At 46.5% G+C, this 17,484-nt stretch overlaps 1 protein-coding gene across 9 annotated transcripts in view; it reads left to right on the top strand.

Moving 5' to 3' along the window:
* Positions 1 to 17,484, top strand: part of LOC106583506 (neurofascin) — a 161,095-nt gene that overhangs the window by 129,062 nt on the left and 14,549 nt on the right. For 4 of the 9 annotated variants that reach the window (XM_045705757.1, XM_045705758.1, XM_045705759.1 and 1 more), the window contains 8 exons: positions 5,732 to 5,898; positions 6,486 to 6,633; positions 6,893 to 7,017; positions 8,552 to 8,599; positions 10,968 to 11,180; positions 11,905 to 12,033; positions 15,117 to 15,263; positions 16,450 to 16,581. In XM_045705757.1, the coding sequence (XP_045561713.1) occupies positions 5,732 to 5,898; positions 6,486 to 6,633; positions 6,893 to 7,017; positions 8,552 to 8,599; positions 10,968 to 11,180; positions 11,905 to 12,033; positions 15,117 to 15,263; positions 16,450 to 16,581 (1,109 nt within the window). The remainder of the gene's footprint in view (positions 1 to 5,731; positions 5,899 to 6,485; positions 6,634 to 6,892; positions 7,018 to 8,551; positions 8,600 to 10,967; positions 11,181 to 11,904; positions 12,034 to 15,116; positions 15,264 to 16,449; positions 16,582 to 17,484) is intronic. The other 5 variants (XM_045705764.1, XM_045705765.1, XM_045705760.1 and 2 more) reach the window with 4 other exon arrangements.

Here is a 17,484-nt window from a genome sequence, read left to right as displayed (position 1 = left end):
GCTAAAAATACTTGAATCAGTTATAGAACCCATTGTCCTTTATGGTTGTGAGGTCTGGGGTCCGCTCACCAACCAAGAATTCACAAAATGGGACAAACACCAAATTGAGACTCTGCATGCAGAGTTCTGCAAAAATATCCTCAGTGTACAACGTAAAACACCAAATAATACATGCAGAGCGGAATTAGGCCGATACCCGCTAATTATCAAAATCTAGAAAAGAGCCATTCAATTCTACAACCACCTAAAAGGAAATGATTCCCAAACCTTGCATAACAAAGCCATCACCTACAGAGCGATGAACCTGGAGAAGAGTCCCCTAAGCAAGCTGGTCCTGGGGCTCTGTTCACAAACACAAACAGAGCCCCAGGACATCAACACAATTAGACCCATCTAAATCATGAGAAAACAAAAAGATATTAGTTGACACATTGGAAAGAATTCACACAAAAACAGAGCAAACTAGAATGCTATTTGGCCCTAAACAGAGAGTACACTGTGACTGACCCAAACTTAAGGAAAGCTTTGACTCAGTGAGCTTAGCCTTGCTATTGAGAAAGGCCGCCGTCGGCAGACCAGGCCCTCAAGAGAAGACAGACTATGTGCACACTGCCCACAAAATGAGGTGGAAACTGAGCTGCACTTTCTAACCAACTGCCAAATTTATGACCATATTAGAGACACATATTTCCCTCAGATTACACATATCCACGAAAAATGTGAAAACAAATCCATTTTGATAAACTCTCATATCTATTGGGTGAAATACCACAGTGTGCAATCACAGCAGAAATATTTGTGACCAGTGAAAAACAAACACCATTGTAAATTCAACCCATATTTATGTTTATTTATTTTCCCATTTGTACTTTAACTATTTGCACATCGTTACAGCACTGTACAGTCGTGGCCAAAAGTTTTGAGAATGACACAGATATTCATTTTAACAAAGTCTGCTGCCTCAGTTTGTATGATGACAATTTGCATATACTCCAGAATGTTATGAAGAGTGATCAGATGAATTGTAATTAATTGCAAAGTCCATGCATTTCAGCCCTGCCACAAAAGGACCAGCTGACATCATGTCAGTGATTCTCTCGTTAACACAGGTGTGAGTGTTGACGAGGACAAGGCTGGAGATCACTCTGTCATGCTGATTGAGTTCGAATAACAGACTGGAAGCTTCAAACGGAGGGTGGTGCTTGGAATCATTGTTCTTCCTCTGTCAACAATGGTTACCTGCAAGGAAACACGTGCCATCATTATTGCTTTGCGCAAAAAGGGCTTCACAGGCAAGGATATTGCTGCCAGTAAGATTGCACCTAAATCAACCATTTATCGGATCATCAAGAACTTCAAGGAGAGCGGTTCAATTGTTGTGAAGAAGGCTTCAGGGCGCCCAAGAAAGTCTAGCAAGCGCCAGGACCGTCTCCTAAAGTTGATTCAGCTGCGGGATCGGGGCACCACCAGTACAGAGCTTGCTCAGGAATGGCAGCAGGCAGGTGTGAGTGCATTTCTGCCGGCCTTCGGCCCGTTTTAGGTGCCCCTGGACGGCCTCCCAGGTCTCCCTCGAGTGTTTCACCCATTCCTCCACCACAGGAGCCTCGTTCTGGCCTGGATGCCATGGTACCAGGACCGGCTGATACCCCAACATGCACTGAAAGGGTGAAATGTTCGTTGAGGAGTGGCGGAGCGAGTTCTGGGCCATCTCTGCCCATGGAACGTACCTCGCCCACTCCCCTGGCCGGTCCTGGCAATACAACCGCAGAAACCTACCCACATCCTGGTTTACTCTCTCCACCTGCCCATTACTCTCGGGGTGAAAACCAGAGGTCAGGCTGACCAAGATCCCCAGACGCTCCATGAACGCCCTCCAAACCTGGGACGTGAACCGGGGACCCCGATCAGCACCTCGTAGTGCCGGAAGACGTGTGTAAACAGGGCCTCCGCAGTCTGTAGGGCCGTAGGGAGACCCGGCGCCACCAGACAAGAGGCCGGAAGTATGGGGGTGGGATCGATGGTCCGCTCCTCTGTATCATACAGACGGGACAGTGCGTCTGCCTTAGCGTTCTGGGAACCTGGTCTATACGATATCGTAAATCTGAATCTGGTGAAAAACATGGCCCACCTTGCCTGGCGAGGGTTCGGATGTACTCCAGATTACGGTGGTCATTCCATATGAGGAAAGGGTGTTGAGCCCCCTCAAGCCAATGTCTCCATACTTTCAGAGCCTTTACGACAGCCAGCAACTCCCGGTCCCCCACGTCATAGTTTTGCTCCGCCGGGCTGAGCTTCCTCGAAAAGAAAGCACAGGGGCGGAGCTTAAGTGGTGCGCCCGAGCGCTGTGAGAGCACGGCTCCAATCCCAGCCTCGGATGCGTCCACCTCCACCATGAATGCCAAAGAGGGATCCAGATGAGCCAACACGGGAGCCTCGGTAAACAGAGTCTTCATGCGACAAAAAGCTCTGTCCGCCTCGGGCCGACCCCCGCAGACGCACCGGCCCCCCTCTTCAGCAGTGAGGTAATGGGAGCAGCCACCTGCCCAAAACCCTGGATAAACCTCCGATAATAATTGGAAAACCCTAAAAACCGCTGCACCTCCTTTACCGTGGTGGGAGTCGGCCAATTACGCACAGCTGCAATGCGGTCATACTCTATTACCACCCCTGATGTGGAAATGCGATACCCCAGGAAGGAGACTGTTTGAAGAACACGCATTTCTCAGCCTTGACGTATAAGTCATGCTCCAACAGTCGCCCAAGTACTCTGCGCACCAGGGACACATGCGTGGCGCGTGTAGCGGAATATATCAGAATGTCATCGATATTAGCCACCACTCCCTGCCCGTGCAGGTCCCTGAGAATCTCGTCTACAAAGGATTGGATGACGGCTGGAGCATTCTTCAACCCATACGGCATGACGAGGTACTCATAATGGCCGGACATGGTACTAAATGCTGTCTTCCACTCATCTCCCTCCCGGATACGTACCAAGTTATACGCGCTCCTGAGATCTAGTTTTGTGAAGAAGCGTGCTCCGTGAAATGTCTCACGTAGCGATGAGAGGTAGCGGGTAACTGTACCCCACCGTAATCTAATTTAGACCTCTATAGTCAATGCACGGACACAGACCTCCCTCCTTCTTCTGCACAAAAAAGAAACTCGAGGAGGCGGGTGACGTGGAGGGCCGAATGTACCCCTGCCTCAGAGATTCAGAGACATATGTTTCCATAGCCAACGTCTCTTCCTGTGACAGGGGATACACGTGACTCCTGGGAAGTGCGGCATTTACCTGGAGGTTTTATCGCACAATCCCCTCGTCGATGAGGTGGTAATTGGGTCGCCCTCTTTTTACAGAAGGCGATAGCCAAATCGGCATATTCGGGGGGAATGCGCACAGTGGAGATTTGGTCTGGATTCTCCACCGTCGTTGCACCGATGGAAACTGCCACACACCTACCTGACCACCCCTTTAGAGCCCTCTGTTGCCACGAAATAGTGGGGTTGTGAAAGGCCAACCAGGGAATCCCCAGCACCACCGGAAACGCAGGAGAATCAATGAGGAAGAAACGAATTCTCTCCTCATGACCCCCCTGCGTAACCATGTCCAGTGGAGCCGTGGACTCCCTGACCACCCCTGACCCTAATGGTTGACTATCTAGGTAGTGCACCTGAAAGGGTTTGTCCATCTGAACCTGGGGAATCCCTAACCTATGCGAGAAACCTCGGTCCATGAAATTCCCTGCTGCGCCTGAATCTACTAGCGCCTTATGCTGGGAATGGGGGAAAAACTCAGGGAAAGAAATTAACACATTCATGTGACCAACAGGGGACTCTGGGTGAGCTTGGTGCTGACTCACCTGGGATGTCCAAACAGTGCTCGGCCTGCCGTCTCGACTCCCAGACAAGCTCCTCCAGCACCGGTCGGCAGTGTGCCCTCTCCGACCACATCCAGTGCAGGAGGAGACTCCTCCTCCGATCGCCCTCGCTGCAGCACCTCCTAACTCCATGGGGGTTGGAGCAGAGGCTCTGGGGGGTGGAACCAACAGGACCGGATCCGGACGCCCGCGCGTAGCCAGCAAGTTATCCAACCTTATGGACATGTCCACTAGCTGGTCCAGGGTGAGGGTAGCGTCTCTGCATGCTAGCTCCCTGAGGACGTCCTCACGTAAGCTGCACCTATAGTGGTCAATCAGGGCCCTGTCGTTCCACCCCGCGCCGGCGGCCAAGGTCCTGAACTCCAGAGCGAAGTCTTGGGCGCTCCTCGTCTCCTGCTGTAGATGGAACAGACGCTCACCCGCCGCTCGCCCCTCAGGGGGATGGTCGAACACGGCCCGGAAGTGGCGGGTGAACTCTGGGTAGTGGTCCCTAGCCGAGTCTGGTCCATCCCAGACCGCGTTGGCCCACTCCAGAGCTTTGCCTGACAGGCAGGAGACAAGGGCGTTCACGCTCTCACCTCCCGAAGGAGCCGGGTGAACGGTTGCCAGGTAAAGCTCCAGCTGGAGCAGGAAACCCTTGCACCCGGCAGCCGTCCCATCGTATTCCCTCGGGAGCGCGAGCCGAATACCGCTGGGGCCGGATGGCGCACGAGAAGGTGGTGGTGCCGGTTGGAGTGTGGCTAGTGCAGGGGTAGGCAGGCCACCCCTCTCCCATCTCTCCATCGTCGCCATCACTTGATCCATGGCGGTCCCGAGACGGTGGAGAACGCTGGTGTGGTGTTGCACGCGCTCCTCCATGGAAGTGGAGAGCGCGTCAGCTCCTGCTGACTCCATAGTTGTGGTGTGGGATTCTGTTACGATGCCTCCTAGTAGGAGAGAGGTGCAGGAATCAGGAGCAGGGGAGCAAGGAAGTTCCAGTGGCACAAACGTTTATTAATGTAATCCCGACTCAACAACAACATAGGGGAAAACACGCACAAAACAAAGTTGCCACACACAGGGAAACTCATTACACACACGGAGGACAAACCTCGACTCCTAAACAAAATCTCGAAACGGTAACACTACCGAATGAAACAAAAACCCTGTGGTGCAGACACGGACCCCTAACGTAGTACAGATACAAACAATCCCGCACAAAGACTAGCAGGCAGCGGGGTGTAAATAAACCCACAGAAATCAACTAAATGAACACAGGTGTGATAAAAGAGACAGACACAAATGAAAAGGAAAAATGGATCGGTGGCAGCTAGTAGGCCGGCGACGACGACTGCCGAGCACCGCCGAACAGGGAGAGGAGCCACCTTCGGTGGAAGTCGTGACAATTGACTCTGCATCAACTTCATGTAATTCATGTAATTTGACACTTATGAAATGCTTGTAATTATACTTCAGTATTCCATATTAACATCTGACAAAGATATCTAAAGACACTGAAGCAGCAGACTTTTTGAAAATTAATATTTGTGTCATTCTCAAACGTTTTGGCCACGACTGTATATAGACAAAATATGACATTTGAAATGTCTTTATTCTTTTGGAACTTCTGTAAGTGTAATGGTTATTGTTAATTTTTATTGTTTATTTCACTTTTGTTTATTATCTATTTCACTTGCTTTGGCAATGTTAACATACTGTATGTTTCCCATGCCAATAAAGTCCCTTGAATTGAAATTGAATTGAAATGATAGAATGTAAAATTTGTGGATGTGCGTGTGTGTGTGTGAGTGTGTGTGTCTTACACTGAGTCTTACCCTGAATATTTTCCCCTCTGTGTGTGTGTGTGTGTGTAGGTTTAAGAATGGTCAGGGCAGTGGTCTAGACGGTGGCCAATACCGAGCCTACATCAACGGGAGCCTAGAGATCAAGCGTGCGCGGGTTGAGGACCAGGGGACATACACCTGTCTGGCCAGGAACATCCTGGGCAAGGAGGAGAACCAGGTCCGACTGGAGGTCAAAGGTTAGAGAGCAACCAATCTCATCACAACACGACTTCATGCTTCTGTTTTTCTGTTTCCTTCTCAGACCAAATAGCCCCTGTGTTGTTGCCAAACATTTCCTCGTGCCTTATCAACTTATGTTGTTTTGGATTGGACCACATCTCCTTTCTCAGAGCAGATGACGTTACTTAGAGATTCATATTAGACAATCATATTCTGTAGTCTCTTTATTATACTCATTCATCCCATGTGGCCTTAATGTCATCTCATATCATGAGAAAAACCACTCTTAATCTAATTGGTTGAGCTCCAGCTGTTCAGGAATTCCATATAAGGCATTTGGCTTCCCTATCTATCCCCCTCATGTCTGTCCTGCGTCTGTCCTGCGTCTGTCCTGCGTGTGTCCTGCGTCTGTCCTGCGTCTGTCCTGCGTCTGTCCTGCGTGTGTCCTGTGTCTGTCCTGCGTCTGTCCTGCGTGTCTGTCCTGTGTGTCTGTCCTGTGTGTCTGTCCTGCGTGTCTGTCCTGCGTGTCTGTCCTGCGTGTCTGTCCCGTGTGTGTATGTGTCCTGTTGTATCCTGTGTGTGTGGTCTTCACGGTTCGTTTCAGAACCGACCCGTATCGTCAGGGCTCCAGAGCACCAGTCAGCAATTAGAGGCACCATGGCTCGTTTTGACTGCCGGGTCAAATCAGACCTCACCCTGCCCATCACTGTTACCTGGCTGAAGGATGACAAGCCCCTCTCTCTGGGATGGAGGTGAAAGACTCCCCAAAACACAAACAACTCAACAACAGTTTTCTCTTCCATCAGCCTATAAAGGCTCAAACTGTAACTTGATTGAGTCCTGTGTCCATGGGATGAAATGCACAAACAATGCATGTACAAAAACACTCAAAAACAGTGGTGTTGAAAGAGCATAGCTATAGTTGACGTGTAATAACATGTAATAGTGATGTTCTGTAATGTCATGATTTAGTGATGTAATAACACGTTTCCTCCCATGACTGGTCTGTAGGTTGAAGAAGGACGAGGATTCCCTGTCCATCCCTGATGTCCACGAGCAGGATGAGGGAACATACACTTGTACCGTTAAATCAGAGATCGACCAAGACACTGCCTCAGCACGCCTTACTGTGTTAGGTACACACACACACACACACACACACACACACACACACACACACACACACACACAAACACAAACAAACAAACAAACAAACAAACAAACAAACAAACAAACACACACACACACACACTCTGGCTCACACACACATACACACACACACACACTCTGGCTCACACACACACACACACATAGACACACTCTGGTTCACACACACAAACACACACTCAACTCAGACCTTTTTGCTATTACACATACTCACATATGTAGACACATTGTTGTCCCCAACGATGAAATCGGGGAGGGGACTGTGGATCTTAGTCACACGCGATATCTCAGACAGCACTGTCCCGATTTAGATGAAACTTGGGTGAAGGATGCGTCTTGCCCTAGAGATTCTGCATTTACAAAATGCCACTGATTGGCCCAAGGTGGGAGCTATAGTAATGAACTGAAACGTGTTAGTCACACGCAATATCTCACTTGGCCCAAGGGGGTCGCTGCATCATTTGTGGGGGATGACATGTTTACTGTGAATTACAGGTAAGTTGTTTAAGGCTGATATGTAGTATGTCACCAGCTTGCATGGTCATGTCTTTCCTGGGCCACACACAGTATATGTCTTTGTTTGTTCTTCAGTGATGTAGTATGCTGGGTAATGAAGGATTTGGGGGTCATTGTAGAGGAGACATCGAACAGAGAACCAGAACGTATCTATACAGATTGTTAATTCACTGTGAGTTTAGAGTGACGAACTTCACAGAGACTGAATACAAATATGAAACCATCAATACTATGTAGACACAAAACAAGAGTGATTCAGAAAAAGAAGGTGCTATTTCTGGGTTAGTCTTAGCTCTTTCTGGGAATCACACACATCACACACACACACACTGGTGTTAGTAGCGATCAATAGGTCAGTCAGTCTCTCTGAGTGCAGAACCATCCAGTGTTCTCCTTCTTGGCATGTCTGTCTGTCTGTCTGTCTGTCTGTCTGTCTGTCTGTCTGTCTGTCTGTCTGTCTGTCTGTCTGTCTGTCTGTCTGTCTGTCTGTCTGTCGTTGTGCTCTTTTGTCAGAATGTTCTCTTTCTATCCTCTTATCTCTCTCTGTCTCTCTTCCTCTCTTCCTCTCCTGTGGCTAACCTTCTGTAGTGTCTTTTAACGCTTTGTCTTTCTCTTTCTCTCTCAGCCTCTCCGATTCCCACTCTTGTTTTCCCTCCTCCACTTGCTGTCTCTCACTTTTCTTCCCCTCTTCTCTGTCTCCCCCTCTCTCTCACCTGTCTCCCCCGCCATCTCCCCTGTCTCCCTCTCCCTTGTCTCTGTCTCCCCCTGTCTCCCTCTCCCCTGTCTCCCCCGCCGTCTCCCTCTCCCCTGTCTCCCCCGCCGTCTCCCTCTCCCCTGTCTCCCCCGCCGTCTCCCTCTCCCCTGTCTCCCCCACCATCTCCCCTGTCTCCCTCTCCCTTGTCTCTGTCTCCCCCTGTCTCCCTCTCCCCTGTCTCCCCCTCCCTCGCCCTCCTCTCTGTCTGTCTGTCTCTCCCTGGGTGTTAACAGAATACTTTTTCAGCTCAGGTACTGACCACTCAGGTACTGACCACTCAGGTACTGACCACTCAGGTGTAGGTAACGGGAATTGCACAGCACATCTGTTTGTCTATCTGTCTTACTCCTCTCCGACTCTCACTCCATTTTTGAGCAATGGTGACCAGCTTAAATTAGTGACCATGTCATCTTTGCATTTCCGTATTACTTTGCCTGGTGGACATATCATGGGTTTCTTCTCCCCCCTACTGATGACAGTAGTACAGACCCAGGCACTTTCTATCCTCAAAAAGGGCTGGATTAATTTTATGCTGTAGGAAACAAACAAAACAAATTAGGGGGTAACTTTGAACTTTGTTCGAAGAGAACTCACGGTTTTACCCATGACAGACCCATGGGTAAAACCGTGAGTTCTCTTCGAACAGTTAAAGCGATTCGAAATTTCAATCAGTAGATCTATTTAATAGAACAATTAGTAAGCAGCCATAAGGGTTGACATTGTCATCTAAATAAATGAACAATTCATCTTGACAGAGAGCTTTGTACTGTGATCAGACAAAGTTCTCTGTACTGGACTGAACTGCTCTCTAACAAACACTGGCTTCCCCTCTGTCCTCCGGCTGTCTGTCCGTCCGTCCGTCCGTGTGTCTGTCCGTCCGTCCGTCTGTCCGTCTGTCTGTGATGTCTCTCTATCTGTCACTATATCTGTTGGTGTATCTGTGCGTCGCTGTGTGCTTTCAGGGATTGAACAAGGGTCCTATTTGATCTTGATCATAGAACCTACAGTATGTGGTCAGTTATAACACTCTAATGTACACTGAAAAGGTAAAGGAATGAGTTTTGAAGTAACTAATGTCACAGTCTCTGCTTCAACCTTCAGTATTTTCAGTCACTTGTATATAGCAAAGTTGAACATGAATTGGAAATGTATTTCTATCCTAGTTGTGTGTGGTCCTGATGTACTGTAAATCCATGTCAGGAACCCCTGTAGTGTAGTCAGTGTCAACTTCCTGCTCTTTCTGAGGTTTGAACTTTGAACCCAATCCCTGATGGCACACTTTTCAATTTCAATCATGACATAATTTCCTGTCCGTCACAAGCCTTGGATCTTGTGTACTGACTAAGCCGATGGAGTCGGCCCATATTGACGTGGATGCACTGTGGGGTGTGGGAGAGTCTTGCTTTCATTTTTAAGTGGAGACGTGAGTACTTTTATGGGGTGGGGTGAGGGGGGGATTTAAGCTTATACTGCTCTTCCTGGAATTAATCTCCATCATCAAACGTTCTCTGCTTCTCATTCACTGGCTTGCTCGCTCACCGCTGCTTGCGCTTCAGTTTCCAAAGTGTCATGCTTCCATCTTATCCGTGTGTATTTATTTCTGTGCTGGTGAGCGTTGCCAGCCCCTACTCTTCCTGGTCTCTGTGACGGGGGGGTCACAGGTAAGATATTGGGGTTCAACACCTCTGAAAGGCAATGTCTCTGGTCTGCCTTTTGACTGACACAGCCTGGGATTGGCACAGATTTTAGATTTGACATGGCTTGCGGCCAATGTGATCTCTGGCTGGCTGTTGAGTGTTACCTGGGCAACAAGGGTTCTTGAGCACCTGCCTGTACTGATGCCTTATTTTACTCTTCTTCCTCTTCTTCTCTCATGGCTGGCTCTCTCTAGCATGCTGCTTGTCATGGCTGTCCTGGGGGAGTTTGGAACTATGCATGGGGGAGGGAAGAGGGAGGGATGCAGTTCATCTGCTCTCTAGTGGGATCCTCCAAATGGAGATGTTCATCCACTACAAGGTAAAAAGAAGCGTAACAAGAAGGTCCTACATAGGTCCCCCCTCTATGTTCACTGTAGATACTGTGATGATGATGTTCAAAATGGCTTCCAAAGAAAACAAGGCTCCTTTGTAATAACAGTAGGGTATCTAAATATGGATTTCCCATAACTTCCTGTTAATTCTAGAAGAAAATCCACACACCATAGAGCTGCTCTGTTTGTTGGTATGGGCCAGGATGGAGGTGAGGAGTTTCATAGCATCAGTTGGCCACATGGGGGCACTGATATTCCACTTTAAGACCCTCATCATGGGTTGTGTGATGAGTAAATTATTTATGAATACCTAGTCCCAGATAAATCCTTACTGTTGTATTTACCCACATAATAAAACATGTATTTTATTATTAACTTTTAATGCTAAAAAGGACAATTATCTATAAAAAGGTATATTTCTGTTGACCTCTTGGTTAATTGGACTGTTGCCTTTTCCTTATTTCTGCACCAGTCAACAGTGCTGGTTCTGGGGAATTCCATATCACCTTTCTGCTCATTGTTTCATTGACTTTCTCTCTGTGTCTCTATTGGTGTGTGTGATTACCTGTGATTTCCTGCTTTTGTCTTTAACCCTGTGCTCTCTTCCCCCTGCCCTGTAGTCGAGCCTACAGACGTCTCCGTGTCTACAACTGTCCCTCCTCCTCCTCCTCCCACTACTTCCGCTGCTACTACAACCATTAGTAGTACTACTACTACTACTACTACTGCTACTACTACTACTACTACTCCACCTGCTACCACAACTGCTTCTACTACTGCTACCACTCCTGTGTTGGTCACCAGCACCAAACAAGCAGATACAAATGTGTTGGGTACATACAGTAGGCTTACCTGTTGTTTACTTTTAGTTCAGTCATTTTCCATGGCAGTATAGATAAAATAGATTGACAATGGATGCCACCTTTAAAGAGACATTTTAAAGGTGTGTTGTGTTATTTGTATATCTTCCCCAAGATTCAAGTGATAAATTAAGATGCTTTAATTTGAAGCATTTTGATTGGATACTCTCTCCTGACCAGGAAGGAAGCATTTGGAGGAACTGGCTGCATTCCAATACCACTTCATTACCTTGTCATATCTCCTTGGAGATAGGTTACAGGAAATTAAGTCACTTTAAAGTATTGGAAAGTAACCATTAACTCAACGCTGTTCGGTCAGGCTGTGAGAATCCAACGTATAAATATGAACAGTTAGAGGATGTTTGTGGGCCGTTAACTCTGTTCAATGCCGTGTTCCTATTAAGGGGATACCTGGACTACTGGGCACCTCCATTACAAATCAGGACACCCCTAGAAGTGTTAAGGCATTAACTGTGGAGTGGATACCACCAGAAGTGTTAAGACATCAACATTGACACTCCTTAAACGTGTTCAAATATAACACTGGTCCAATCTACTGTTTATAGGTCAACCCGAAATCTAACCCTAACCCTAGAACCATTGTGTGATTGCAACCCTGCGTGTGTGGCTGTTGTAACACGCCCTTCTCTGCTCCACCTTGCCCTTGACCCCGCCCTGACCCCGCCCTGCCCTCTAGTAGGCATGGCTCCTGGGAGGGTGATCAGGAACCTGACGGTGAAGCCTAACAGTAACTACGCTAACGTCAGCTGGAACCACAACTTCCCGGCCGGCAGCAGCGAGTTCCAGCTAGAGTTCACACTGGACAGTAAGATCCACACCCAGTTTGTGTCAGAGCTTAGGCTGGACAATAAGAAAAGACCCAGAGTTGTGTCAGCTCTTAGACTGGACAATAAGAAAATACCCAGAGTTTGTGTCAGAGCTTCTGGATGGTAAGAAAATAACCAGAGTTTGTGCCATTGCAACAGTCAAACTAAATCAAGCCCAGCTCAAGTACTTGAAAGGATTTTACATATGTATTTAACCCAAGTCAATCGTATCAAAACTACAGTTCAAAACCCATCCTAGGCAGAAATGTCAATAGTGAAGTCAGTTTTCAGACAGTCTATCTCTGCAGAGATACTGGGCTTTCTGAAAGGAACTGTGAGGCATTCCTGAGGCAGAGACATACACCAAACTGACTTTATTAAAGAAATTCAGTCCAATTCATGACAGCCCTTCGCTCTAGTAGAGAAATGAGGCTTTTATTTGGAAGTGAGTCATGCAACATTCTCATTTCTATTCATAAAACTCCCAGGGAATTTCTGAGGGGAAACTCAACTCTCATTTCATTTTGCTTCAGCAGAGCTGAGTTCAATTGCCTATATAAGTCAGATTATGATCTGTATAGCTGTAGATAAAGTGAAATATATAATATATTCTGTGGCATTACCATTTAAATAATGACTGTGTTATTTTATAGCACCCCCAGTTTTTATTGTACTTTGATTGGAGGTTTTGAGTTTTTGTTTTCTTAAAAAATCCCTTTGTTGAATTTGCCTTTCATTGTGCCCGTGTTCATTTTCTTTCTCCGGTTCAAACAGAAGTTCCTTTCAGAAAGTATTTTGTGAGGCTGAGGGAGAAATTAAGAGAGATCTTAGTCAGTACTTTGAAAGAGGAAATAGTGAAAGGAGAGAGCTAGAGAGAGAGAAACCCAGGGATGGGGTGATGTTCTCACACAACTATGAAGAACTTGTCCTTATAACTGTACATTATTTATAAGTTCTTATAACTATAATATTTATCAGCATTTTCAAATTATATCAATGACATAGTTATAATGCACAAAATACCAAACTCTCTCCCTATCTCAACTTTTAGGAGAGATGAGATAAAGAGAGGGGGGAGAGAGAGAAACCCATCAAGAATGATGTATTATTTTACTAGGGGGAAATACACTGTTTAATGAAAAACATTCCTTAAAGATATGCTACCTACTACAGTATACTGATGGTACAGTGATGTCAGTATATGTGTGTGTTCAATCATCCTGAGTGAAAAGAGAAGATGTTAGGATGATGTTCACAGGAGCTGAGCATGTGCACACATTGATCTGTTTTCCACTGTATCAATGACAGTTCTAACACACAAGATACCTAACTCTCTCCCACTCTCCTGCTCTTTGTCCATATCTCTCTTTGGAAATGTGTCTTTGTATTGTTCATATGCATAGTGTATTATGATGTCCTAACTCCCCATACTGTGCAGTGTGCATACCTCATGGCTACTACCCAGTATGATGCTGCTTCACCTGTCTGGCTGGCTGGCTGGCTGTCTGGCTGGGTGCCTGTCTGTCTGGCTGTCTGGCTGTCTGTCTGGCTGGCTGTCTGGCTGGGTGCCTGTCTGGCTGTCTGTCTGTCTGGCTGTCTGTCTGTCTGGCTGTGTGTCTGGCTGGCTGTGTGTCTGTCTGTCTGGCTGTCTGTCTGTCTGGCTGTGTGTCTGGCTGGCTGTGTGTCTGTCTGGCTGTCTGGCTGTATGATTGGTTGTGCGACTTGTTTTTCTATTGACTGTTTAGAGTAAGAGGGAGGAGGAGGGAGGATGTTGTCTTTATTCACACACACACATTTTACATGGATATTTTAGTCATTTAGTAGACGCTCTTATCCAGAGCGACTTACAGTAGTTAGTTCATACTTTTCACACACACACACACACACACACACACACACACACACACACACACACACACACACACACACACACACACACACACACACACACACACACACACACACACACACACACATGTTTTGGATTCAAGGCTGTACACTGAGTCAAATAGCATAGATATTATTTAGACATTCCGCTTCAGCTTCATGTTTTAATGGTTGTAAGGAATGTGTTTTTATATTAGTCAGGCATTCTTCCCACTGATTGCCTAGTCAAGGTTGCATTTTGTTTCATATGATTTGGTTTAGTTGCTTCAGAGGTTGCAGTGGATGTACTAAGCTTTGGAATGATTTTGGTCGATGGCTGTATGATTGCTATATGATGATGTCACCCTTTCAGGGGGTCAAAGGTCATGTCATAGCATGGTGCACGATGTCACCAGTTTGCGTGCTCCACCAGTCATCACCAGCCCATGCCCACAGCTTGGTGATGTGATAAGGGGCACGTCTTTCCATTGGAAAGATGCCACGTTTTGTTTTCAATATTGGTGTGTTTTTTTTTTATTGAGATGAGTGGAGGACTATGGGTAATTGAGACACAGTGCTTTTCTAGCCTCCCGCCCTTTGCTATTCCAGAATACAGAGTGTTCCATAATGGTCAATTTAAATTCCACCAGTCAGGGTAATACAACCAACTTACTGCTGCCAATTCAGCGGGAGTTTAGTTTCGTAAAACTTTGATGTCCGCTGTATTATAGTAGCCTGAAGGAACACCTGCTCTCTAGCTCTACCTCTTTTCTCCCGCTCCACAAAAAGTCCCCTTTTTAGATTAGATTTCTCAGGAGAATTATCCCCAGGAGAAAAATGTGGTTTCACTTCCACTGAGAAGAAAATGAACCAAAAAGAATCCTCTAAAAGCCATATTTTAAAAGCTTTGTTAAAGAGCTGCAGCTCTTCTATTCACTTTCACTCTCTAGTAATTCTATTAACATAGCGACATTGGTTTACAGATGTAGCTATTCATTTCATCGAGGTTGTTAATGAGTGGTGGATGTTGGAGGGTGTGTGTGTGCTGCATTGGGTCAGTCTCAATTTACTCCAGTGGCCCATCATCTCATAGGGGGAGAAACAGTCCCACCCATGTCGCATCACTACGTGGTACCCTTCCTATTTACTTTGTTACCATGGTAGCCTGGCCACACCCAACGACGTAGTATGATTGGCGCCTCTCTTGTGTTCCAAGGCAATGGCAGTGTGTCAAGCGTACCAGTGAACCAGCCGCCCATTAAGCTGGCGGGGCTGATCGAAGGGGCCAAGTACCGCCTGAGGGTGTACTCCAACGAATACCACAGCATCTCCAGCAATGTTGTCACCTTTGAGACCAGCGCAGGTGAGACTCCACCTGCCAGGTGAGGAGGGATGGTTCATGGCCAGATCAGGTCATGTCAGATAGCCTGGGGGCCAGTCTGTCTGCATCAGCCCAGTCTAGGAGACTATAGCAGGCTAATGCAGAGACATGACAGCACCCAGGCTACAGAGACCCCATGGATACCCCAGTTCCCTAACAATGAGGTCTGTTGGGTCAGATCAGATCACAAGGCTAGGAGTTGATATAGCTCCAAGGAGTTGGTATTGAAGTGAAGTTATTCAACTGTAGTGTAGAGGGACTGTTTTGTTTCTGTTCTTTAGAATGGGTAGTTCTGAACTTCGTGGAATATCGATTTAGCTGTTTGTGATGTCTTGATTTTCCATAGGAGTGTATTCCATGTGGTAAGAATAATCCAATGAAATGTAATGTGTGATAGGCTCATGAGTAAACAAGTCATATACAATGGATCTGATACTTTGATCTATACTTTACTTTTCTATCTTTGCTTTGTTCTGAGCAAATTCACTTTGCCAATGTCACACTTCTCTGGCACTGGCAGAGCTGTTACTTGGTTAGTAATTATAAGCTATTAATGCCATTCTTTTCCCTATTTATGCATGCATTGTGTTACAGAAGTGTTTCCCAACCTGTAATAAAGTAGCTTCATGTGGTTGGCTTATTTTACAGTTAGAAGACTGGTGTCAAATAACAATACTTTTTTTGTGGTTGGTTGCTTTGACAATTTGCTGATATTTTGTTCCTTCTGCTAAAGTACCTAGGTTTTGTGTTCAAATTGACCCAACGCATATGGTAGAGCTGCATATTCTGCTTTGGTTTGTAATGCAAAATACACTTTTTCTCTTCTAATTTGATTGTGAAGGTGTGGGGAAATGAAGATTAATAATTTGTTATACGGATAGATTTACTGGGATACCATCTAGAGTTCTAGCTCTATGTTGAGGGAATACTGGAATGCTGTGATGATGGTTTGGGTTGTCATACATTGTGTACTTGGTGTATCTTGATTTGAACATCCTTGGATGAGGACAGATTGTCGGATGTATTTCCACTGACTCATTTGGGGCAAAACAGACTCTTATTATTTTTCTCCCTCTCTCTGTGTGTCTCATCTCTCCCATCTGTGTGTGTGTGTGTGTGTGTGTGTGTGGGTGTGTGTGTGTGTGTCAATGGTTTTGCCTGCTGACAGCCTACATTAAAGACCAGGTGGACATTGCTGCCCAGGGCTGGTTTATCGGGCTGATGTGTGCCATCGCTCTCATCATCCTCATCCTCCTCATCGTCTGCTTCATCAAGAGGAGTCGCGGAGGCAAATATCCAGGTAAGGGTTAAAGGCCCGGTGCAGTCAAAAACGTGATTTCCTGTGTTTTATACACTGAACAAAAATATAAATTCAACATGTAAAGTGTTGGTACCATGTTTAATGAGCTGAAATAAACTCAGCAAAAAAAGAAATGTCCCTTTTTCAGGAACCTGTCTTTCAAAGATAATTCGTAAAAATCCAAATAATCATTGTAAAGGGTTTAAACACTGTTTCCCATGCTTGTTCAATGAACCATAAACAATTAATGAACATGCACCTGTGGAACGGTCGTTAAGACTCTAACAGCTTACAGACGGTAGGCAATTAAGTTCACAGTTATGAAAACTTAGGACACTAAAGATGCTACTGACGATGAAAAACACCAAAAGAAAGATGCCCAGGGTCCCTGCTGATCTTCGTGAACATGCCTTAGGCACGCTGCAAGGAGGCATGAGGACTGCAGATTCCTCATGAGGACTGCAGATAAATTGCAATGTCTGTATTGTGAGACGCCTAAGACCGCGCTACAGGGAGACAGGACGGACAGCTGATTGTCCTCGCAGTGGCAGACCACATGTAACAACACCTGCACAGGATCGGTACATCCGAACATCACACCTGCGGGACAGGTACAGGATGGCAACAACAACTGCCTGAGTTAAACCAGGAACGCACAATCCCTCAATCAGTGTTCAGACTGTCCACAGTTGGCTGAGAGAGGCTGGACTGAGGGCTTGTAGGCCTATTGTAAGGCAGGTCCTCACCAGACATCACCAGCAACAACGTCGCCTATGGGCACAAATCTACCGTCGCTGGACCAGACAGGATTGGCAAAAAGTGCTCTTCCCTGTCGAGTTGCGGTTTTGTCTCACCAGGGGTGATGGTCGGATTCGCGTTTATCGTCGAAGGAATGAGCGTAAC

This window comes from Salmo salar, chromosome ssa22, assembly GCF_905237065.1.
Source record: "Salmo salar chromosome ssa22, Ssal_v3.1, whole genome shotgun sequence".
Taxonomy (NCBI): domain Eukaryota; kingdom Metazoa; phylum Chordata; class Actinopteri; order Salmoniformes; family Salmonidae; genus Salmo; species Salmo salar.
This window is presented reverse-complemented; position numbering and strand designations above follow the sequence as displayed.